This window comes from Primulina huaijiensis, chromosome 6, assembly GCF_012295235.1.
Source record: "Primulina huaijiensis isolate GDHJ02 chromosome 6, ASM1229523v2, whole genome shotgun sequence".
NCBI classification, from domain to species: Eukaryota; Viridiplantae; Streptophyta; class Magnoliopsida; order Lamiales; family Gesneriaceae; genus Primulina; species Primulina huaijiensis.
Window position 1 is genome coordinate 13,828,400 of NC_133311.1, and position 24,194 is coordinate 13,852,593.

At 35.0% G+C, this 24,194-nt stretch overlaps 2 protein-coding genes and 1 long non-coding RNA gene across 4 annotated transcripts; 1 reads left to right on the forward strand and 2 right to left on the reverse strand.

Moving 5' to 3' along the window:
• The first annotated feature begins 12,023 nt into the window (after window positions 1–12,023).
• LOC140979544 (pumilio homolog 2-like) lies at window positions 12,024–20,838 on the forward strand. Of its 2 annotated transcripts, none has more exons than XM_073444986.1 (10): window positions 12,024–12,349; window positions 12,560–13,286; window positions 14,336–15,843; window positions 15,932–16,073; window positions 16,188–16,295; window positions 16,501–16,713; window positions 16,805–16,915; window positions 17,262–17,456; window positions 19,608–19,782; window positions 20,410–20,838. In XM_073444986.1, the coding sequence occupies exons 2-10, from the start codon at window positions 12,651–12,653 to the stop codon at window positions 20,445–20,447; spliced, it is 3,126 nt and encodes a 1,041-aa protein (XP_073301087.1). In that variant the 5' UTR covers window positions 12,024–12,349; window positions 12,560–12,650; the 3' UTR covers window positions 20,448–20,838. The 2 variants fall into 2 exon arrangements, with proteins under 2 accessions (XP_073301087.1, XP_073301086.1); XM_073444985.1 differs by having other exon boundaries at window positions 12,025–12,437.
• LOC140979546 (uncharacterized) lies at window positions 20,588–22,180 on the reverse strand. Its single transcript, XR_012175765.1, has 2 exons — window positions 21,782–22,180; window positions 20,588–21,631 (listed from the first exon to the last, which is right to left on the reverse strand). It is a non-coding gene; the product is annotated as an uncharacterized lncRNA (long non-coding RNA).
• Window positions 22,181–22,214: 34 nt separating this feature from the next.
• On the reverse strand, window positions 22,215–23,100 carry LOC140979545 (uncharacterized). The gene is made up of 2 exons (XM_073444987.1): window positions 22,682–23,100; window positions 22,215–22,549 (listed from the first exon to the last, which is right to left on the reverse strand). The coding sequence occupies exons 1-2, from the start codon at window positions 23,030–23,032 to the stop codon at window positions 22,358–22,360; spliced, it is 543 nt and encodes a 180-aa protein (XP_073301088.1). The 5' UTR covers window positions 23,033–23,100; the 3' UTR covers window positions 22,215–22,357.
• Window positions 23,101–24,194: the final 1,094 nt, after the last annotated feature.

Sequence of the window (24,194 nt, forward strand, 5' to 3'; positions counted from 1 at the left end):
AAAAAAAAAAAAAAACAAGCTATAATTTTGAGTCAAGAAATGAAATATAAAATATTATATGATGTAAAGTGATTTAATAATTTAAGAGAATATTTAATGTGTTTTTAAAAAAAAAAGATGGATTAATGGATTTTTTCAGTTTGATTTTTTTTTTATATTTTTGTAATTTTAATTTGACCAATTTTTGTAAGACATTAAAACCTTTTTTTTATTATTATTACATCTAGTTATCTCACTGGTACACATTATTTGGGCTAGAGTAACATGATTTCAGCCCAGTGATTTGATTTTGTCAAATCTGTAAAATCAAATCAATATTACATGACAAAAAATATTTAAAAACTTAGATTTTTATAATTTATGTATGAAAAGCTCGTTCGAAAAAAAGACGTTGGTAGGGATAATTGAATTCATAATCATTGGTCAAGCATTCATTTACTCCTACAACTCAGAAACCCCATTGAAGGCTGTTTTTTTTTAATACTTTGTAACATATATATAAATGATGAGAACTAATATTGAAATTTATGGTTATTTTTTTATTAAAAAATTGATTAGAATGAATTTTTAATGGGGTTACGTTGGTTTATTTTAGTATGTAAATGTTTTGTGGATTATCGTTAGTTATAATAATTATCGCAGTAAGGGTTTATTAGGTAATATAAAAATTACGAACATATTTAAACAATTGTTCTTCTGTAAAATCATCATGAAAACGTAATTTTTGTTTTTCTTCCTAACTACTTGAATTTTTTTCCAAGGTAGAATTGTTGTATTTTCAACTTTTATATAGATGTATAAATAAACAAAAACAATTAAATTAATATCGGTCAGATTACAAATAGTAGTTGTCATATTTAATAGGTTTCTTGTGAGACGGTCTCACGAATATTTATCTGTGAGACGGGTCAACCCTACCGATATTCACAATAAAAAGTAATGCTCTTAGTATAAAAAGTAATATTTTTTTCATGAATAGCCCAAATAAAGGATCCATATTACAAAATACGACTCGTGAGACCGTCTCAAACAAGATTTTGCATGTCCTATTATCCACCTAGCATCTCCGTACGACTGACTATTACGAGGAAGGTCTATTTTGTCTTTAAACTCATTGAAAGATCTAAAGCAAGTGGAGGACCCTAACTCCACTAGGAAGTTGAACCCTTGGATGATTCAATAGCCAATTTTTCTCATGAAGAATCTTTAATGCCAATAGTTTTCATCCAATCCGGCCAATAGCTTCCTATCACAATTCTCCAATGGTGAAATTTTCAACATAATTCAATGTAATTATNGTTAAGATTGATACTTGTATCTAACTCAACGTCAAAAAACTAGTTTAAAGAATAAAATTGTCTAAATTTATATATACAACTCTTAAAGATTTTATACAGCTGATGTGGAACATTTAACACATCTCATCACGCTCATGAATGAACAACTGGAGCGTGAAGTTTACAAAACATTTTTAAGTCATGACCCATAAGATATTCAAACACATAAAGGTGAGTTTTTGCTCTGATACCATTGAGATTTGGGCTTAACTCAATTAGTATGTGTTAGTATGTGTGTATATATATTATATATAATTATAAACATAGAAAAGCAATGGAAGAACATTGATTGGCCTACTTTTTGTTCGTTAGATAACAGATGCAATATCCAAATAGAACACTATCCAGAGTGTTACTATTAATAGAAAACGACACAAACCCCATAGAAAGGTAAACATAAATAAATTGATATGCTTTCTTCTTTCTATATTTCCGTTTTCATTAATCAATTAAAATATATTAAACTAAAAACAATGGATTAATGGATATCCTTACAACATGCATGTGTTTTCATCACATAGATCATATAATCTTGTTACCATAAATTTAAATATGAAAGACTTTGAAATTAAAAGGAGGGGTTCTTATATTATATATTGTAGAATTATAGAATCGAATGTATGTTGGAATCAAATCAAAATTTGAAATTTAGGATCTTATGTTAAATTATCAAGAAATTAGATTAATAAATGAAAATGTACCTTAGCATTATCATAATAAATTTTATAATTTCAAAGTTGTTGCTTGAGTTCATATTTATTTATTTTTTTTACCTAATTTTATATATTATATAATATGATAATTGAGCCCTTGATTATGTGAGTCAAGTCAAATATCAATTTTAAGGTTAATCGAGTTATATTAATAATTTTATTGAGATTTATAAAAATCATTTATATAATTATCTCGAGTTCATTTATATAATTATCAAAATATATAATATATAAAAATAAATAAAAATATTTATTTGATTTTAATTTCTACATACTAGCAGATATTTATAAAAATCATTTGTGGTGTTTTTTATATATTGAGGACAATTAAGTATTTTGTGGTGTTTTTTATCATTAAATTAAAATTATCACATCTCATAAAAGGGATATTTTATCCTTGTATAAAATTATTTATCTATCATGGGCTTTCTAAAAAGGTACCTAATGTGGGATAAGGAGGATTATTTATTAATCTCTCTCTTATCTAGTGTACCAAACTATACCTTATTTGACAATGTATCATATATAATTATTTACACGTAAGCTCAACTTTGGATTAATGATCCAACAAATGTTTTCCATGTCATAAAAAATTATAGCTGAAGGTAATTGTGTAACTCAAATATTTTAAATTTTATATTAGCTAAAGTGTCGTGTTTGGATCATTCTTCCAACAAAGACAATTATTGCTCCTGACAATCACTCTAAGATGGTACAATAACTTACATTTAACTAGAATCAAATGTGTTAAACTTAATTTTGTTGTGGAGATGCTAGTACAAAACCAGTAGATGTAAATAAGCAGAAAACCAGAAGCACTTGTATCGCGCTAAAACCAGTAGCAGCACTTATCAAGTACTGCTTAATCTAATTAACAAATGACTTCTTAGCTAAAACCAGAATTAGAAGAAATACAAACCCGAAATAGACACTAGCAGATTGTTGCGTATCTCAAGTCTTTAAATATTACCGTTAATCTATTAACGTGATACTAGCATTTATTGCTTCATTTAATGTCATTAAATGTTGTACGGGAATATTTAAGACGGCTTACCATTTTTGGTATGAATTGAGACTGATTGCTTTAATGTATTATGCAGGGTCCATTTTCAGCAATAAAGCTGAATCACTGAAAAGTCAAAAGAGCCGTTCAGATTTTAACGTTGGTTTAAGCCTATATATGAAGACGGAGCACTTTTCAAGAAACAAGCAGTGAATGAATCTCAATCAAAGAATATCATTCGAGCATCGCTAGAACTCTCAGTTATCTCAAAAGCTCAACACTGAAAAAACAGCACACGCTTCAGTGCATACACTTGATCATTTGAGATCATTTTGTGCTAGCTATTTTCTTTATCTCTTCTTAAGCTATTCACTTCATTAATAGAAGAATTTGTAACTGGAAAAGAGTTCTTTCCAGAACTTAAGATCTTTCAAGTAGTTGAGTTGTAAAACTAAGAGTTTCAGTAGGCGAATGGTAAGTCCTGTTGAAGTGGGTGTGTACAATTGTTGTACTGTATTCACCAAAGTCTTTTAGTGATACCTTCTGGAAAACAGAAGAAGGGGAGACGTAGAAGATTCATCTTCGAACTTCCAGAAACAAACCTTGTGCCATATACTGCTTTTCTGTTTCACTATTTTTTACCCACTAACCAACAGATCGTTTCCGCACATTATCTTGTGATCTGCTGGTCTTTAAACTTGAACAAGAATCTGCTAGTATCTTTAACAGGACTCTAGCACATCATTCTGAAAAATCGATTAAGTTTGCCGTTGAGTTTATTCAACCCCTTCTAAACTCAATCTGATCCTCAACAAAATGGTTAATCTTTTAGCTTTGATATTAATCGTAAGATCGAATATTATTGTTTATCATCGTTATAATTAAAGATAACGAAATAATTCAAATATTTTTTTAAAAAAATTGTGAATCATTAATAGTATATACCATAGTGGACCATCTCGATATATATTTTCAAATAAGTAATATCTTTATTTTATATGACTTTCCTTCAATAATATAATGAATGAGAAACGCAGTACATTGTATAGAACGAAAATAAGATAGAACAATTTTTTTTGTCATTTGTTGGATTTTATATAACAAAATATACATATTATATCCAAATATCATAATTAGTTCTCTTTATGTTGGAAAATTGGGTTTTGATCCAATTAATATTAGAGAATTAATTTGAATATCTCATGCCCAATCAAAGTGAACATTAATTTGAAAATGGAAATCTCCGTTTCGATTGGATATTTTTTTAATATTGATTTACACAAACGATTTTGAATAAATGAGAAATTAATTATTAGAGTTACTTATTTTTTTGTTATTTGCACTCCACTTATGAATAAAATATAAATTTTACATATTAAGTGGAATGCAAATAATATAATGCAAATGTCATTACTTAATATCAAACATGCATCAATGCAATTTTTGTTGTCATTAAAGAGGTGTCCGAGTTGGTTGAGTAGGTAAACATTTGTCAATAATCAAGAGTTTGATCTTTATAATACCAATATTTTTGCGGCCGAGTTGTCAAACTGGTCGAGCCGAACTGGACGGGACGAGGTGGGGAGGACCACAAATTTGTTCGGTTACGTTGGAAAAACCCCAACCCAACCTAATCCACCAAAAAATAAAAAGAATACATAAACAATTATAAATAATATACATCTTTAAAAATTCATCCATCATACATAAGTTATTATAAATAATATAAAATTTCAAAACTTATCAACCATATATAAATAATTAAAATAATATGCATTTTTCAAAATTTGTGCACCATACATAAACTATTAGAAATAATATAATATTTTAAAAAATTGTGTAGTGTCCAAAAACCAGTACACGTAAACTGCATACATAATTTATTAAGTTAATTAATTTAAATGATTAATGGATTGAATGACTCAACATGTTTAATTTATTTTAAATATTTATATGTTTATTTTCTTGAGATTTAATTGTATTTCTCGAGTATAAGATTTTCAGGCAAATATTCGATGCTTGGCAGGAGACAGGAGACGATTAAAGTGCTAAAATTTAAATGTTATATTTTCATTTTTAAGACAAAAAAATATTTATTTTAAATGATTTATGAATTTTAGCATTTTAAAGTGAAATTTTAAATATTAGATGAATTAAAATATTTTAAGTATAATATTAGCTAATTTCCATAAAAGGAGATTTTATTCTAGGGCATGATGTTTAATATTTTATTAAATTATTTTAATACTTATTAAATTTTTTTAGTTAGTATTTAATTAATTTGCAAAGTTTTTTTCTTTTAAAAATGAATAAAAACACACACAAACATACACACGCGAACACATACTAAAACACACACGTCCAAGTAGCCTCATCCACTTCTCCATATCTACATACAATATTTTAGTGAATTTTCACAAGTTTGTGGTGAGGAAAACATCCAGCAATCGTCCTCCGTTCATCCTCTTCGTTCTCTCGCGTCGGTATTCGTTTATTCGAGCGTTTAAATGAAAAGGCATGTTCTAAACCTTTCTTGATGCATTGATGATAAATATGCATGTAAACGTTTCCTTAGATGAAATATTTGAATCAAAATCATTTATACACATGCTAAAATTTTCTGCACAAATTTATTCAAGTTTCCATGAGTTTTTGATGCGTAGGCTTTGTGTGGATCGTCCGGGCTGTTGTTGTTGTATATGAGATGTATTAGGATGTGTTTAGATGTTTTTTATTGGTCCTTGTGAGGGTTGAAGGACTGGTCATGCATAGGAAGTGAGGAGCGCAGCTGCTGCCGCACGTACATGGGAGGCATTGTTTTGGTTTCGGCCATGGGGTTCTATGCTAGGGATGGGTTGGGGCTCTTGCCTAGGGTCTGGACCATGTCTTAGGGTGTTAAGGTGAGCCTGGTCTTGGTCGGCTATGGTCTGGCCGAGTAGGAAAATCGCTGGAAGCAAGAAGCGGCGGCCGTGCGCTTGGAACTTGCAACGACGCTGTCATGGATTGCTGGTGCTACGGCTTTCGCATGCAAGTTGTGTTGGTAAGGGCTGTATCAGTGGCTTGTTTAGGGTCTAAGGTGATGGTCTAGGGCTTGGTTAAGGGATGGTTCGAGCTGTGGTAAGTATGGAGCCGTATAGAACTCGAACGTGTCAAAAAGGGGTCGAATATAGCCTAAAGTTGCTTGTCTTGTTTCGGGATGGTTTGGGGATATTCCAGAGGTGATTCTAAGGCTATGGACAATGTGTTAGATTTCTGGTCAAGGTTTAGTCGAGTCTCGAGTCGTGGGGGTAAGACGCGAGTCGTTTTATTTTATTCGGGAGTCGTACGGGTAAAATGCAAGTTTATAGGATGCTTTGAATTATAAGTTTTAAGTGGTGGCAGTGGATTCGGGGGTCAATCCAACAAGGTCCACAATGTTATTAAATAAATATAAGATGCAAAAATATTTATTTTGAGGTATGTAAATTATCTTATGACCAAATTACGCATATATGGGTCTGGAAGCCAGAGAACGTGTCCGAGAACCTTTCCAACTTATCTTATGATTATATTATGATCGGTAGTGGATATCCAGTCCAAAGGCCGTGGTGATCCTTGCTGGCCAAGCGGTGTAGTGTTAGTTTGATCAAACAAATTATGTTATAGTGCCACATTTCAATTAGTAGAACTCTACGGAAAATGTTTAAGTTTATGTTATGTCAAGCGAAACATTATTTATGAAATGTTTACGCAGGAAAGTCACGTCATATATATTTATGCTTATGTAATTTACGTATCAAATATGTTTAAATTGCATGAATTTTTATTATGTAGTATTAGTTATTCACGTTTTATGCATGCTGAGCCTTTAAACTCAGTAGACTTGATTGATGCAGATGGCATTGTTGAGGAGGCTAGAGGTAATGACAAGTGAGCAAGCTCGGACCGTAGACAGTGCACGCCCGATGACCTTGCAGTTTATGAGCTTTATGCATGTTAAAACTGATTTAATACTCTGATTTATTTTATTGCATTTTGGTTGGTAAACAAATTATTTCTTTGGATGTTTTAACATATTTTATGGATGTCGACGTTGATCACTTTTTTTTACGCCTCAAAATATTCAGAATTTGAATTATTTATATTTTTTTTCGAATTTTAGGTTTATTTGTTTGGACTTTTCGAAAATGATGTATTTGTTTTTATTGAATTTAAAATTATGAGTTATGGATTTAATTAGATAAAAAAAATTTATTTTCCTCATACGTTTAGTAGTAAGTGAGGCTTGTGACAAATTGACAGCCCAACTCGCCCATTCCTTGACTCACTTCTAGACTGGCCGTCAAAATCGCAACCCAACCCGTCCTCTTTAGTGGTCGGACCAACGCAAATTGATTGTTCTACTTGTCGCAGATGGCTTGCCCAATGTGGTTTATATGTCTAGCATGATTTGTATGTTACATTAGTTCTGTGATTTACTCGGTGCACATCGAAAGATAAATAAGCCTATTTTTTCGGAAAAAATTTAAGCTACAGTCTCAAGTGAACTTAATTTCGTGTGGTAAATTATATTTGCTCCTCAACTGAGCAAACTGATTGAGGATTCAGGGGTTCCTCTGGAATCATCTTCTTCGACCACAAGTTCAAAATCTATACTGCTCAAAACACTCAATGCAAAAAGAGTGGGGTCGAAGAAGGGGCGGTTAAATCGAAGAAGGTTGTAAAACCTAAAGCTGATGCCCCGAAGTCCAAGAGGAAACTAGTTCTGACAACCAGTGATCAGAGAAAACTCCCTCTCTCCAACTAATCAAGAAGCCTAGGTCTCAGAAGTCAAAGCCGGCTGCTACTCTAGTAGCTCTACTTGAGCTCAAATTACTGCCATCCGGAGCTGAGGTACCACTACCCGCAGTTCCGATTCAATCAGTCCAACCAACACCAGAGCTCCGGACCTTAACCAAAACTGACTATACTTCAACGATAGTAACTGAATCTGGAGAGAATTTGAAGCTGACTGGAAGCTCGTCTCACAACAAATGTTCGTCCAACCATTCTACCTCAGGCACGGTCGAAAGGTGTGCTCAATAGAAAAGTGGTGGACACCATAGATTCAGGACTGGATCTTCCTCATGCCTTAACTGATCCGAAGGGCAAGGCCAAAATGACTGAAGAACCAAGGCCTAACAATGCTATTCAGACTCAGATCGACCCTATCATGGATGGGATCAATGAGAATGCTGAGCTGAAAATGGAGCATGCATTACGATGAGTGGGTATAGTTCAGAATTGTCACCCTTGAGAAGCAGTTCAAGAAGAAATTAATTCTCAAGCGCTTCATCTCACTTGATTCAGCAGCGATGAAGGCTGTGAAGGCTACTTCAGTCACCCAAACAATGGAAAGAAGGGCTTACTTCTTTGATTTGATGAGAATCAAGAGGCTGACTAAGGTCACAGCTGAACTGAAGACCAACTATGATCCAGCTGGTCCAACGGCTTATGTTGATAGAGCGGTTTTCCAACAACTGGACTCTGATCTCATCACTGTCTAGATGAAAGTCAAAAATTGAGAGATGGGACAGATGCTACATGTTCCAGTGGAGACCAGAAGCTCTACACCACTTGAGGAGCTGACATTAACTGAAGCTGCTGCGGAGCCCTTGGTTGTTCTAGCTAAAGTTGAGACAACTCTGGTACAAACTATTGAACAGCTTCCAGATATTATTCTACCATCCTCCTCAGAAGCTCAACCCTCCTCCTCAACTGCTTTAATTGTTTTGCCAGCTGCTGAACCTGCAGTTCATCCATCTACCTATACTGAAGAAGAACTATCATTAGCCAATGTGGATAAGTTGTTGTTATCAGTTGCTGAGGACATTCAGCATGCATACAAAGATGATGCTGATGAAGTTTTTATTGTACCAGTGGCCGAATCAGCCAGTGCCCCAACGACTGAAGCAGAAGCACAAACTGAAGCATTTCAGTCTAGAACTGAACAGCCTGCTGATGATTCAACTATAACAACAATCCAGAAACCATCAGTTTTACCCAGAACTGATATCAACCAGCTTGATGGTTCCTGAGACTTTCTTCATATTAGAAGCTTCCCACAAACTGTTCTCCTCCAAGCAGACATCTGAGGCACCAAGCGTTGCAACTGATCATCAGGATCAGCCTCAGAGTCTGTCAGTTCAAGAAGAGGCAGTTAAAGAGTTGGCCGAAGATATTGACCAAAATGCTGCTCCAAGCTTGTTAGATGTGGTGGAATTCAGTCAGAAGGGAAAAGGAAAAGAAAAGTTTCCAACTGAATAACTCTCCCCTGAACTACCACTAGCAACTGAAGTCATGTTGGATGGTATTTTGTCGCATCTCACAGATCTTAGTTCCAATATATCTTAGGTGAAGTCTACTCAGCTACTGCATTTTTTGAGTCTGGACACATTGAAATATCATACTATGAAGGACTTGAAGAAGCTGACTAAGGATGTATCGGCTTTATTCTTTAATGTGGAAAAGATGAAAAGAGAATCAGTTACAACTCCTACACTGATCACTTCCCAGGAACTACTCAGCAATCGGATTGAATTTGTGCACACCAGTCTGTCAAAAAAGATTGACATTGTGCAGAATCAGTTAACTGAAATTTCAGCTCAAATAAGTTCAGCATTTTCGTTCTCTTTTCCAAAGTGGCGGGTGTTGACAAAAAGGGGGAAAAACCAAAGAAGCCATCATCAACAAAAACAAGCCAGAAGCGCATTGAACCAGACAAACCAACTGATAAAAGGCCAGTTGAAAAAAATGCAAAGAAATGATCTAGTGTCCGACATAAGTTATTTAGTTTGAAGAGCGCATGTATATATATTTTCATTTTAAAATATTTGTACGAATATGTACTTACCTCTTTCAAACTCAATGAAAAGTTAATTCTTACTCTGTACGAATATGTATATTATTTTATCTACAATCAGTTTCAGTTTATCAGTTATATATCAAGAATATCAGATAACTCAGTATAACAGTTCAGAAATCTAAGTTTTGTCAAACACCGAAAATGAGAAAATTGTTGGAATTTATAAGTTTAAGAGTTTGACAAACAAATCCGTAAAAAAACTGAAGATCAACACTGAATTGTTGTAACTGAGAGATCGTAACTGAAATGAGACTTACTGGACTTAAATGATGTCAAGAAATTATTATTTTCCCAAAGTTTTGATTATTGACAAAATCAAAATAGCACCTAACTGTTTCAGGAAAACAGCCGCAATTTATTTTATATAACAGGAAAACTTCTAAACCGCTTGAAGCTCAACCGCCTATAGCTTGAAGAAGTTTCAACAGTTAGAAGACGTTCAATCGGCTATTCAAAGTCTTTAAACCGCTTCATTTAAGAGTCATTCATTGCTCACTTAATGAAACACATTCTTTGACAGGCTCAAGACATTCAATGGTTTTGCACCGCTACAAGTCAACATGTCCTGCACCAGTCCCGATAAATATCTACATTTATGTCACTATCCCAGAATAGAAAGATTTCTTAAACATCCTCAAGCTCTGAGGGAACTAACAATTACTACAAAAGGATGCTCAGCAGCAACTCTTCAAAAGAACGAGATTCAAAGCTACACAAGCAAAGAGAACATTAAATGTTTTTTGACGAACATTTAACGTAATTGCAGCTGATAGTGACACATCATTCCAGTGATACATGTTACGTTATTCATCTTTTCCGACCGTTGGGATGATAGCTTATGGAGAAAGAGTTGAAGAATGCAGAATAGAGTTCGATCATTTTAAGCTTTTCAACCACGCGATTGACACACTACTAAAGCTTGTATACTCAAAGATCTGAGCGCACTTAAAGTTCATATATTTCATCCCTCATCAAGCACGCACTCAGCAGAAAGATATCTGATCATTTAAGGATCAATTTCGTGCTACTCAAAACATACATTTTTCTTTTATCAGTAATCTTTTGGTTATTTGATTGATTGTGCTGTTCGATGAACCGAGGGTTCTTAAAATCCAGAAGTGTAAAGTGATCACTAAAAGTTCTAAAACATGTAGTGTGATAAGTCCTGATTGCAGTGGACTGTTGCAATAAGTTTGTAAAGCCAAAATCTTTTAGTAGAATCCTTCCTAAAGAGGAAGAAGGGGTGACATATGAGTTTTATCTCCGAATATCCATAAAAATCATGTGTCTTTACTTTTCGCAAGCACTTACATTTCGAACTGCTTCTTGTTAACAAGCCAGCCAACCAGTTGAAGCTGTCATTAGAAATCGTGAACTGTTTTTCACACTTTTCAAGTGGTTCATATTTCTAACCATTCAAGAGAAAATTTCAACCGCCTAAAAACTATTGAAAACAAATTTTGAAAGCAAACAAAAAAAAAACTCTTTCCCGATCCTAACGAATAGATTAAGAATTGAAGTTAATAAGCTAAAGTTCTTATAAGAATAAATCAGTCTCGAATCTTAGTAAACACATTAAAGATCAGAACTGAAGACTTCACAAAACTGAACTGAAATGACCTATCTCAACTGAAGTATTCAAACTGAAAAGACATTAGTTAGAACTGACGTTCGAACCTTACTCTAGTTTGGAGACAACAGATGAAACCAACTGGACTACAAGTTCGGTCTCGATTAATATACTACATTGACGCAATGTGTTTGCATCACGACCACTATTATAGACTTGTATTAAGAAAAATAACCTCGATTGTGACGTATTTTTCAATTAATGACGCGTATTTTTAACTTCTGAAACTATTTTATAGAAAAAAGGATATTAGAGATTAATTTTTTTGATCTTTTCCATTTTGTATATGTATATATACGCTTTCTATTAATTATTTTTCTTCACTTTAGAATAAGTTATGAAATATATAATTATTATTACTAGAAATTTATACTTTATGTGCTATCTTTGTATATTATTAAGTGTGCATGCTTGCTATAAAATCAAGAATCTTTGTTAAGATAAATGAAGTTGCCTGTAATAATAATACAAATCCGACGCTCTCTTTGGGCAATAGTAGTTTGAAAACCAAACCCTAAAGGGGTCCTTGTAAGAAAAATGTAAGAAAAATTCGCCGTCAGACTGATCTTTTCTCTTTATAAGTTCTTGTGGCCCTCTCTTTCATCACTCTGCTATGTACACAAACCCTCACCCAACTCCCTTGTGGGTTCAGCTGAATTTTTGTTCTTTGTTTCATTTGGAACACTCTGATTGCTGCTTTTCTTGAAACTTGAAGCGAGGAAATATGAGCTCTTGCTTTGTGATTGATTGTTTTGTTTTCCCGGCCTTGAATCTGTGGTGAAAGTAAGTAGTTCCTGTGTGTTTGAGCAGCATCAAGCTTTGATGATCTTGGTTTCTTCTTCGAGAGTGGAGTTTTTCTTGAGTCTTGAAGGTAAAAGACTGGATTTTTATGAGATTAAAGATTCGATGTTTTAATTTGTGCTCGTGGGTTTTTGTTTTTTTATTCGTTTTATTGTTCGATTAATGGGATTTTCTGTTTTGATTGCTTTCTAGGTTGTACGATGTCGGTTTCAGCTTAAAGTCAGTCTCTGCCTTTCGTGGGATGAAAAAGTGAACAATTTGGGTTTTCGATCTGTGAATAAATATGTTATCTGATATGGGTAGGAGACCAATGCTAGAAAACAATGAAAGTTCCTTTGGTGATGATTTGGAGAAGGAGTTGGGCTTGTTGCTTCGTGAACAGCGGAGACAGGAGGTGGATGACCGTGAAAGGGAGCTGAATTTGTATAGGAGTGGATCAGCTCCGCCTACTGTTGAGGGCTCTTTGAGTGCCGTTGGTGGGCTGTTCAACCATGATGTTGGTGGCGGAGGCCATTCATCTTTTGCTGACTTTGATAGAAGTAAAGATGGTGATGGTTTCATGTCCGACGAGGAACTCAGGTCTGATCCTGCTTATTTATCTTATTATTACACAAACGTCAACTTGAACCCGAGGCTGCCGCCTCCTATGATGTCCAAAGAAGATTGGCGGTTTGCACAGAGGTTGCAAGGTGGGAATTCTGCAATTGGGGATAGGAGGAAGGTGAATAGTAGGAATGACAGTGGGAGTGGTGGGAGGTATTTGTTTTCAAATCCACCAGGGTTCAATTCAAAGAAGCTAGAGGATGAGAGTGAGAAGGAAAAACTGCAGGGTGCTGTGGAGTGGGGTGGGGATGGACTAATTGGTTTGCCTGGATTAGGACTTGGTAACAAGCAGAAGAGTATCGCTGAGATGTTTCAAGTGAGTTACTAGAATTTGGTGGCCTTTTTAATAGCAGGACCCCAGACGGAGATTCATGTTTTATTGTGATGTTTGGAGTGCTGATAGTTGGAAATACCAACTTCTAGATTTTTAAGCTTGAGGATTTTCTGGAGATTCTATCGTCAATCATGTGAATGTGCTATGATTCCCCTATTCTCAACTACTTATTTAATTTATTTACAAGGGATATGCTTTGTTTTTATTGAGATGATGTCAATCCAGAGATGAACGAGTGACTGGACGGAGTCGGACTGGCTATTGACAGAATCAGAATTCTTATTTTTTACACGTTCATTTATGTGCTTGCATTAAATACTTGGGATAAGATAGTTTGATCTAATTAAAGAGTTTGGAGTCTTCCATTTTTTTCGGATTATATAGTTCATTGTTATTTTCAACCTGCCATTAATCGCAACCAGATTTGCACAGGCATGGTGAATGGAATACCGTTTTTATGATAGTGTATTTTTACATCTGGAAATCAACTTTTCAAGCTACGTAACATTATGTATATTAGTTTCACTCTCCAGTTGGTTGATCATCGTACTATATTTGTAGCACTTGTCCGTTAAACATATTTGCTGCAGGAGTCCAAATTGAGTTTGAATTTAATTATTTTGGATCGTTTTTCATTTTCATGTTTCCTACTGTTGTGATGGCTGATTTAGAAATCGCTTGCTTAAACAAATAAAATGTTTTGTTTGCAAGAACTTGTTAGATCCTGCTGTTAATAGCTTGTACATTCTCCATTTCAGCAGCCATGGATGTGAATCACCAAGTGATGCATTTTCAAATTCATGTTCATTTTTTGACTTGATGGACTCAAGTGCTACAATTTTTCTCTGGCATTTTTATGTATGAATCTTTAATACGCAGATGCCCATACATTTTCGGGTTCCTCCAATATGGCAGGATTACTATTCCGCAATATGTTTTGATTTGATGTTGCTTTTTGTGATTCCAAATCATGTTCTCCCTCCTCTGTCCCTTTGCGTTTTCTTTCATTAAAGTACCTGATATCTTTGTAGGATGACTTGACCCGCACTACTCCAGTTTCTGGGCACCTTTCACGCCCAGCTAGCAGGAATGCATTTGATGAGAATTCAGTGGAGTCCGAGTTAGCTCATTTGCGTCGTGATTTGACATCGTTAGACCCTACGCGCAATAGTTTAAATATTCAGGGGTCGTCTGCTTCACAACATTCTGGACCTCCTGCGTCCTATTCTTATGCTGCAGCTCTTGGGGCATCCTTATCAAGAAGTTCTACTCCTGATCCTCAACGCATTACAAGAGCTCCTAGTCCCTGCCTGACTCCTATTGGAGGAGGTAGGGTGAGCAATTCTGAAAAAAGAAATATCAGTAGTCCAAACTCCTTTAATGGTGTATCTTCTCACACAAATGAGTCTGCAGATCTAGTTGCTGCTTTATCTGGCATGAATCTTTCAAATGGTGTAATGGACGAGGAGAACAATTTCTCATCTCGAATGAACGAAGTTGTTGCAGATCATAAAAATTACCCTTTTAATCTTCAGGGTGGCCCGAATAGCATGAATCAGCGTGCTTATGCCAAGAAACCTGAAACTGGGCAATTTAATACGTCTTCTGTTCCCCAGTCGGGTAAAATGGTCAATTATGAAACTGGTCTTAACAATGGTGGTGGGTCAGATCTCAGTAACACTTCACTTCACACTGAGCTGCTGAAAAATGGTGTTCCTTCCAATACCTCATATGGGAAAGGATCTTCTAATACTGGAGTTAATGGTGGGGTTGGTGTGCATTCCCCGTATCAGCACTTGGGCAACCCAAATTCATCATTCTCGAATTATGGAATCAGTGGCTATCCTATGAGTCCAATTTCAGGTCAGCTGGGAAGCTCTAGTTATCCTCCTTTGTTTGAGAATGCTGCTGCTGCTATGGCTGTACCAGGGTTAGACTCTAGGATTCTTGGAGGATCAAATCTTAATGCTGCAACCAGTGACCAGAACCTTGGCAGAATGGGAAATCAAATGGCAGGGAGTGCGCTGCAAGCACCTTTTGTTGACCCTGTGTATCTGCAATACTTGAGGGCAGCTGAATATGCTGCTGCACAAGCTGGAGCTCTTAATGATCCCTCTTTGGATAGGAACTACATGGGTAATTCCTACATAGACCTTCTCCAAAAGGCTTATCTTGGCAATTTGGTAGCTCCACAGAAATCACAGTATGGTGCCTCCTTAGGTGGCAAGAACAGCGGTTCTAGTCCTCATGGCTATTATGGAAATCCAGCATTTGGGATTGGATTGTCATATCCTGGAAGTCCCCTGGCAAACCCCATGATCCCGAATTCTCCTGGAGGACCTGGGAGCCCTATGAGGCATGGTGAGTTCAACACGAGATTTGCTGGTGGGATGAGGAATGTTGCTGGGGGTATAGTGAATCCATGGCACTTGGATAACATGGACACTAGGTTTGCTTCGTCTCTACTGGAGGAGTTTAAGAGCAACAAAGCCAAATGCTTTGAACTTTCTGAGATTGTTGGTCATGTTGTTGAGTTCAGGTACAAGTTTTTGATTGAATAGCCTCAAATTATTATTTTCATTCATATCTGCATTTTTTAATGCGTCAATCTTTATGACCATGATTAGTGCGGATCAATACGGGAGCCGGTTCATCCAGCAAAAGCTTGAAACTGCCACAACTGAAGAAAAAAACATGGTTTTCCAGGAAATTTTTCCTGAATCTCTTACACTGATGACTGATGTTTTCGGTAATTATGTAATCCAAAAGGTACCAGTCCATGGTTATTCATACAGTTGATGATTTTTGTTCTACTTTACTCATCACAGCTGGTGCTTGGACTTCGTTAATTCATATAATCTGCTAATATTATGGTCTTCCCAGTTTTTTGAGCATGGAATGGCAACCCAAAGAAGAGAATTAGCTTGCAAGCTTTTTGGACATGTTCTTACCTTGAGCCTTCAAATGTATGGTTGTCGGGTGATACAGAAGGTCATTCAGAATTCCCTGTCTTTAATAATTATGCTCCTGAAAATCTATATCTATCTTATTCTGTGGTTAATTATTGAATCCCAAGACACGACATGGAAGTAAAAGCAGTTCTGTATTATTTATGGCCAATTCTTCGTTTCTTTGCTGTATATTTTTTGTAAGCATGTCACGGCTAATTGAAGCGTAATGTTGTCTGATTATTAAGGCAATTGAGGTCGTCGATGTGGATCAGAAGATAAAGATGGTTGGAGAGCTAGATGGGAACGTGATGCGATGCGTACGAGATCAAAATGGGAATCATGTCATTCAGAAATGCATTGAGTGTGTTCCAGAGGAGCACATTCAGTTTATTGTGTCTACGTTTTTTGACCAAGTTGTAGCCCTTGCGACACATCCATATGGATGTCGAGTGATACAGGTTAGATTATTGTAGCATGTTTTGAATTTTATGCTTTCGCCTTATTAAGTAGCTTAAGTGTGTAGATTGAGGTACACATTCTATTTGGCAGCGCGTTCTGGAGTATTGCAGTGATGAAAGTACCCAAAGAATAGTGATGGACGAGATTCTGGGATCTGTAAGCATGTTGGCACAGGATCAGTATGGCAATTATGTCGTTCAGGTTCATAAATCTTCTATGAATTTTGAAATCCATGCGAATTTCCATAGACTATTTACATAAAATTTATGTTCTTATCTTGTATCTATATTTTTTTGTGTCTGAAGTATTTATGCGTGTTACTGTTCTATTTTACGTTTTTTCCCCCTCTTAAACAAAGACAGGCAAAAATAATGTTGACTGAAGAAGAAATAAAAATTTAATTAGTAATTTATGTCTAATGAGTTTGGATGGGCAATCTATTAGCTTATATTCATGCTCTAATATTGCACTCTCGCTGCTGTAGATACATGTATTTGCTCCTTTTTTTAATCGCAGTTCACAAAAATTTGTTTTTATAATCTAATAGCATGTGCTGGAGCATGGAAAACCACACGAGCGATCGACCATAATTCAGGAACTGGCTGGAAATATAGTTCAAATGAGCCAGCAGAAGTTTGCATCAAATGTTGTTGAGAAATGCTTGACTTTTGGAGATCAAAACGAACGCCAACTGTTGGTGAACGAGATGCTGGGAACAACAGATGAAAATGAGCCTCTTCAGGTACTAGTTTTAGTTTCTCCAAATTTAATTTCAGTGAGTCAAGTCAGTCAACCATAAGTCTTTGAGAGTATTTCTCACTTTCCACAACTAGATTTTATGATAATGATGTTTGAAGGGGTTTGAGATTGTATTTTTGTGGTAGTTCCTTGGTTTGGGACTGAGGAAAATATAACCATTTGTAGTTATAAACCTATAATTAGTTGACAATTTGTTGTCTTCGATAAAATTGTACGCCTTAGTGTACCAAATATTTGGTAAGTGTTTAGATCTGTAGTTTATATTCCTTCTATAGAAGTGATTTGTCCTGCGAATACTAATTCTATTGGTATATCGATATCCAATACTTAGGGCTGACTGTATTAATAAGCAAAAATATCCTCAGGCTGTAAAGATTGTTAAGTCTTAGTTTTGTTTTTTTTTATAAAGTTATTAAAAGCCCAATTTAAAAAATGGAATGTAATTTTTTATAAGCCCTAAACCAAAGTCCAATAAGAAATGCGATTTATTGACTTGTCTTAACACATCAAATTTCATCTTCATCTGCGATCTAGAGTGAGAACTTCATGAGGGTGATATTACATCTGAAGAAGAAGAGGGAGACCACAACGATGATATTGAATTTGTGTCCGTTGACAAAGAATTTGAAAATTATGGAGAAAATCAAGTAAATATGTGATATTCTATTAGTTGTTCGATTTTGAACGTATTTTAAAATTGATGTTACTGTATTGAAGTTATAGTATTTAATTTATTATGTTGCTACCGTGGAATCCGCCTAGCTCCAGCCTAGGCACTGGTTTGGCGCCTGACTAACACCTAGCGAATTTTAGAATCTTGCATGATTGAAAATTAACCTACTGAAAATCATAAGAATCAATCCATAAATTGAAAAAATGTAAACAAAACAAACATTAATATAAAAGAAGAGAAGATTCTTACCAAAGGAGAGGGCAGAGAAGGGCGAGCTTAAAAGTGCGATTTTTCACTATGCAGAAGTTAAAAAAAAAGTGAGCACTTTTCTCTCAAGCGCAATTAAGCGCGCTTTGCGCTTTGGGTTGAAGCATTCATTTCTGAGAACTCCGAAGTGCAGGCCTAGCGCTCGTTGCGTTCTCTCAAGCGCAATTAAGCGCGCTTTGCGCTTTGGGTTGAAGCATTCACTTCTGAGAACTCCGAAGTGCAGGCCTAGTGCTCGTGGCGCTTTGTGCTTAAGCGCAGAAGCTAGTGCCTTTGAGAACTATGTTTTCAATAATAATTTTCATCTCCGGATAGATGCATAGATGGTTTTCTTGGTGGAGATGATAAAGATGTACGGAAAGGGGGGAAAATAATTCAAAATATCAAATGTTCGCTTTCAAAAAAAGGCTTTTCAATAATGTTTTCAAATGTTAGCATTAGAAGCGACGATAGAACCACCTTCTGTTCAACTTTTTCTGTCATTTGTTGATGGCGAGGAAAGGAAGTTGGGAAGGAATAAACAATAAACGGGAAATCTGTCGCTCTGATGAGACCACTCTTTTTTTATTGCTAAACAATTATATTTGAGGTAATTGATGGTAATCACCCTGGAATGTTTTTTCCTGAGTGGGTGATGCGCGTTATATTTCATGTGCCGATGTGGAGTGTATCACTTTGTTTCTTGTCTGTGTAATTTTTTTGAATAGTTCAACTTCTAATAATAAGAATATACCACCTTCTGTTTTTTATATAATCTTATGCTAAACCACATATTTGTGAAGCAATATTTGTGCAAATTGCTAGTTAAATGAAGTTGCGTTTAGTTGCTATATTTTTATTATACGAAGTAAATACGTTCGTTATAAGTTTACTTTTTTTACGTCTATCTTATATATGATTACAACCATAAAACTGTCAAATGATTATGCTATTTGATGTGCTATAAATCATGGGCTTCTTAGTAGGGATTATGATTATGAAAGCGATGAAAAATAAATCGTCAATCTAATTAGTGAAAATCGAGAGAGTCGATATTTTTCCTGTGCAAGAATGGCGGGTTTTTAGGTGTCGGCATGTCGCTAGTATGAGGTATATCCAATGTTTTCGTGAGAAAAGGCGGGTTTTTCTGGTGATTGTTTACGATATTCTTATCCAAATCCTTATTTTGACTTATCATTCTTTTTTCTCTATAACCAGGCTATGATGAAAGATCAGTTCGCAAATTATGTTGTACAGAAAGTTCTCGAAACTTGTAGTGATCAAGAGCGTGAACATATCATGTCAAGAATAAGAGTACATTTGAATGCATTGAAGAAGTATACATATGGGAAGCACATTGTAGCCCGTGTAGAGAAACTAGTTGCTACTGGGGGTATGCATGCATAACCTAACTTCCAATTTATTGTTCATGAATTTTTTCCTTAAAAACAATTTGGTTAATCAACTTAGATTCTCTGGTACTCCAAACATGATCTCTTTCTTACATTTTGAGAGGACTAAAAGATTGCTGCTTCTTCAAGCTATTGTTACATGATAATTTTTTTGGAAGTGAATGTATGGTAGCAATTCCTTCCGACCCCAAAAAGAATTAAACTAACAGATGCATGCGTTCTGATGTACAAGCTTTTTCTAAATATACCCTTTTATAATAAGAGTTGATGTTTGGTAATGTTGTAATAATTTTTAGAGCGATTGAAATGTCAAAATCAAGAAGCTAAAAATAGTGGCTTAAAGAGCTTATAGCTTACGCTTCTGTGTAAAAAATAAAAAATAAGTGTTTTTTAACTATCATTCTCAAGTATAAAACTGCTATTGTGTTTTTACCCCAAAAATACATAATTAAAATCTGAACTTTATAAATCTGTATTCTATGTCAAGTGTTCTGTCTGAATTCAAAATCTGGAGACTTTTTTTCCTGATTTTTTAAGGTCTGACTTTACTGTATTCCTGTCGATTTTTACCGCTATGAAATGAACTCTTGCCTTGTTTGTTCTTACAGAGAGGAGAATTGCTGCACAGTCGGCGTATCCGGCTTAAAAATGTTGTAGGGAAGAACTTTGTACAGCTAACCGAGGCTAGTTTGAGCTACCTCTCTCGTCTTTCTTTCGAGATGGTATGATGTGATTGCAAATAAAGTTGATGCCTGTACTAAAAATGTACATTGTTTAGTTCGTAAGTTTATATACATAGAGTCTAGTAAGCTGAGGCTCAGATGTTTAATATTCCTGATGCCCCCGTAGAAGAGTTGCAAGTGCTGAGGGTGTAATATATAAGAAAAGGTGAGGTAGTTTACAGTGCGCTACGTTACTGTACAAAAACATTAAATTGGTTTTCTAGGTTTAAGGCCGAGCGATGCAGTGTATGGTACTATAACAATTTTCTTACTTGGCCGAAGTATATGTTAAGCCCTTCAAATTTCTCTATTATATATTTCATTGCTTAGTATTAAAACCTCAGTGTGCATGTTTATTCTGATATAATGGGTTCTTGTGTGGCTTCTGGGGAGTTGGGTATTTTGGATCCGTACTTCTGTGGAAGTTTACCTATTCTAGATGGTGGCTTTTCTCCGCTGGCAATCTGGATATTGTTGTTAAGAATTCATTGTAATCCCACTACTCTAAAACAACTGCCGAAAAGGGATGTGTGAATCCGAAATCCAGATGTACATAATTTGTTTTGCGTATTCAACACAATAATGTTCCACGGAATGTTATCATTGTAGTGATCCATTGTTTCTTGAAACTGTATGTGTTGCTCTAAACTCCGGGATTGAAGGTCATTCTGGCTGCTCCGGCTTGGGGCTAGTCCAACAATATTGTCTTCAGCAGCGGCAGAATAAATTTTTTTATTTATTGTGGGAGTGGAGAGGGGGCAGAAACGGACCATTTTGCATTGGAAATCACCTGGTTTTAAGAAGTGTTTTCACAAATCAAAACACCTTGCCTGTTCCTGCACATTTTCTCAGAAATCTGAGAAAGAGCACCTCTGTAGATGCCCTTGTGCATGTTTCCATGAATTCTCAAGACAACTTACTGAATCAATAAATAGAACCAAATGTTTTTCAATATTGCCAAACTTATCTTCATTTATTTCAAGAATCAGTCTTGGGCAGTTTGGAATCTAATGCACAAGATTGTCAGAGGATGGAAAGTTTTTCAACCTTCAGTATGCTATGTACTCGGCTAATTTTAGTACTCCCAAACGGACTGGATAAGCAATGTCTGGAATATATTCAAGATTGAAAAACAAAAGGTCGAAGTCATTTGGTCACGAAATGAGTAAAATATTCTTCAACGTAGACTCCTAGTTGATTCTAAACCAATGAAGTATCAAATAAACCAAAAAAACTTTTAGGATCAAGTAGAACTGACATTAACATTTCAAATTCCAGTCAGCAGTGTATCCTTGGTTCAGAGCTCTTGGAGTCTTTCCTGATAAGATGGAATCAAAGAGTTTTCTTAACGTAAGCTCACTTCTCCTTGATTCTCAGTGGCACTCACATTTCTGTTGATAACATATTACAGATTGAATGATGAGACTTTAAAGTAGAGGAGAAAACTGAATACTTCCATTCATTTAACGAAGCAGTAAAAGTTTACACATGTGGTTACAGTTTTATCCTTAACTAGTAACTAATTAAGTCCTAACTCATTGTTGATCCGAATCCCACATGTAAGACCTCGCCTCATCGAAGCAAGATCTTACGAAGCATAAGATTCTAAAATGTAGATGCAAACCGAAAATTATGTCACAGGCACAAGAAGTAAGATATGTTATACGATTGTTGTATTGGTGAACAAAGGAGAAGAAAATGAATGGTTGTTGCATTGCAATTTACTTCGATTTCACATTATCCGAAAAATCAAACAGAAGAGACATTGTTCACCACTACGTAATGGAAACAAATATACCGATATCAAACCCTAAAAAATCTCTGCAAAATATTTTCAATCTGCTGCAACTGCATCATTATCATCATCGCCTTCTTCCATCTTCTGCCCAAATCCCCTAGGCCCGGCTCTAGCTCTGGCTCCAATTTTACTCCTCTTACCATTTTTCTTCTTCTGAGCAGCCTCTTCTTTCTCAAACTTCTCCCTCTCCCTCTTCTGCAAGAAATCTGTCACAGCTATGTAGACGATCTGACAACGACAAACCATCCATCCATTCATTCAGAAATTAAAACACAACCCACTTGCCAAGATGAAAACTTTTGACCAAAACAAGTGAAGTTCAACAACAAAATCGTAAGACCTTGGACGTGAAAACCGTACCCCTATTGTAAGAACGGATAACCCAATGAAGGCGACGAAAAGAAGACCTGATATGACTGTGGAAACTCCATCATCGCTCGTGGGAACTATTTCTTCAGGAATAGCATCTGGGATTGCTTCTGAAAGATAAAAGATCCCACCAGTTGCGCAGAGTCTACAACTTTTGGTGGGTTTTCGAGGAACTGCGTTTGGAAAGCTGAGGTTATGGGATCTTCTTCTTGAAGAATAATTAGTTGGAGATTCAAGTGCAGAAGTTAACAATGGAGAAAACGAGCACTTGGGGGAGATGAATTGAAGAGATTTAAGGTCGAGAATGAGAGAGAGTGGAGTTGGAGATAACGGTGCCGCCATGTTTGCTTCCACTAGTAATGCTTCAACATTCCCTTCTCGCGGGCTTTGGCGATGGGCTTGTATTTTTCTACTTTTTACAAGGGCTAAGTTCATGAGCGGTCCTTCGGTTACGGTTTAATTAGTTTTTGACGATCACACGGGTCGTATTTTGTGAGACGGATCTCTTATTTGGGTCATCCATGATAAAATATTACTTTTTATGCTAAGAGTATTACTTTTTATTGTGAATAGCGGTAGGGTTGACCCATCTCACAGATAAAGATTCGTGAGACCGTCTCACAAGACACCTACTCTTCGTTTTTAGATAAGTATTTGAATAAAAAAATATTTTATAGTTTTACAAAATTTCGATCAGAACACAAAAACTTATGTGAGATGATTTCACGAGACATATATCTTATTTAAGTCACTCATAAAAAAAATATTATTTTTTATGTTAAAAATATTATTTATTATTAAAATATTAGCAAAGTTCAGCCGTATCATTCGGGAGACCATATAAAACTATGAAATATTAATAGTCAAATCAAAACAAGAATTCCCGTTGAGTTCGATTTGGTCTTATTTGGATAATAGATTTTAAGTTGCATAAATAATTAATGCATGAGGTCTTTATTTATAAAAAAAATTAGCAATTTTATTTGATTACATACTAGAATTATTGTAAGTTAATTATCATAAATTAAATTAGTCACGTATGTTAATTTGTTTAGTTTTTTTTTAAAAAAATAATTAAACTTTTAGGACTATAGTTATTTTCATTTGAACTTAAATCTGTAAAAAAAAAAAAAAAAAAGTATCCATGTAATTGGGGGCCGTTCATAAAGATTACTATAAATAGTGTATAGAATAAAATTCAAATAAAATATTTTCTACCCAAAAAACTCAAATTAAATTAACAAAATTTATTACATAATTATTTTATATAAATGTAATTAGTTCGATTCGATTTAGTTTTATCTTGATCAAATCAATATTTTTTGGTTTGGTTGATTTTAAAATCAATTCAGATTGTGATCGACTAAATACCGATCCAAACCATGATGTTTAATTCGGTTTACTATTGGGTGCCGCTTCTAAACGCTTGGGTATATATAATGTTAATTTTCTTTGAAATATTAAATGAAATAATTTAAATTATAATGATACATTATTTTTTGAA

Bases quoted from the DNA above. Each gene is read 5' to 3' on its own strand.
- LOC140979544 (XM_073444986.1), top strand. From the start codon at position 12,651: ATGTTATCTGATATGGGTAGGAGACCAATGCTAGAAAACAATGAAAGT. The intron at 16,296-16,500 runs GTCATTCAGAAT...CTGATTATTAAG, and splicing joins GTTGTCGGGTGATACAGAAG to GCAATTGAGGTCGTCGATGT. The intron at 16,916-17,261 runs GTTCATAAATCT...ATAATCTAATAG, and splicing joins ATGGCAATTATGTCGTTCAG to CATGTGCTGGAGCATGGAAA.
- LOC140979545 (XM_073444987.1), bottom strand. From the start codon at position 23,032: ATGGCGGCACCGTTATCTCCAACTCCACTCTCTCTCATTCTCGACCTT. The intron at 22,550-22,681 runs GTACGGTTTTCA...TGTCGTTGTCAG, and splicing joins TATCCGTTCTTACAATAGGG to ATCGTCTACATAGCTGTGAC.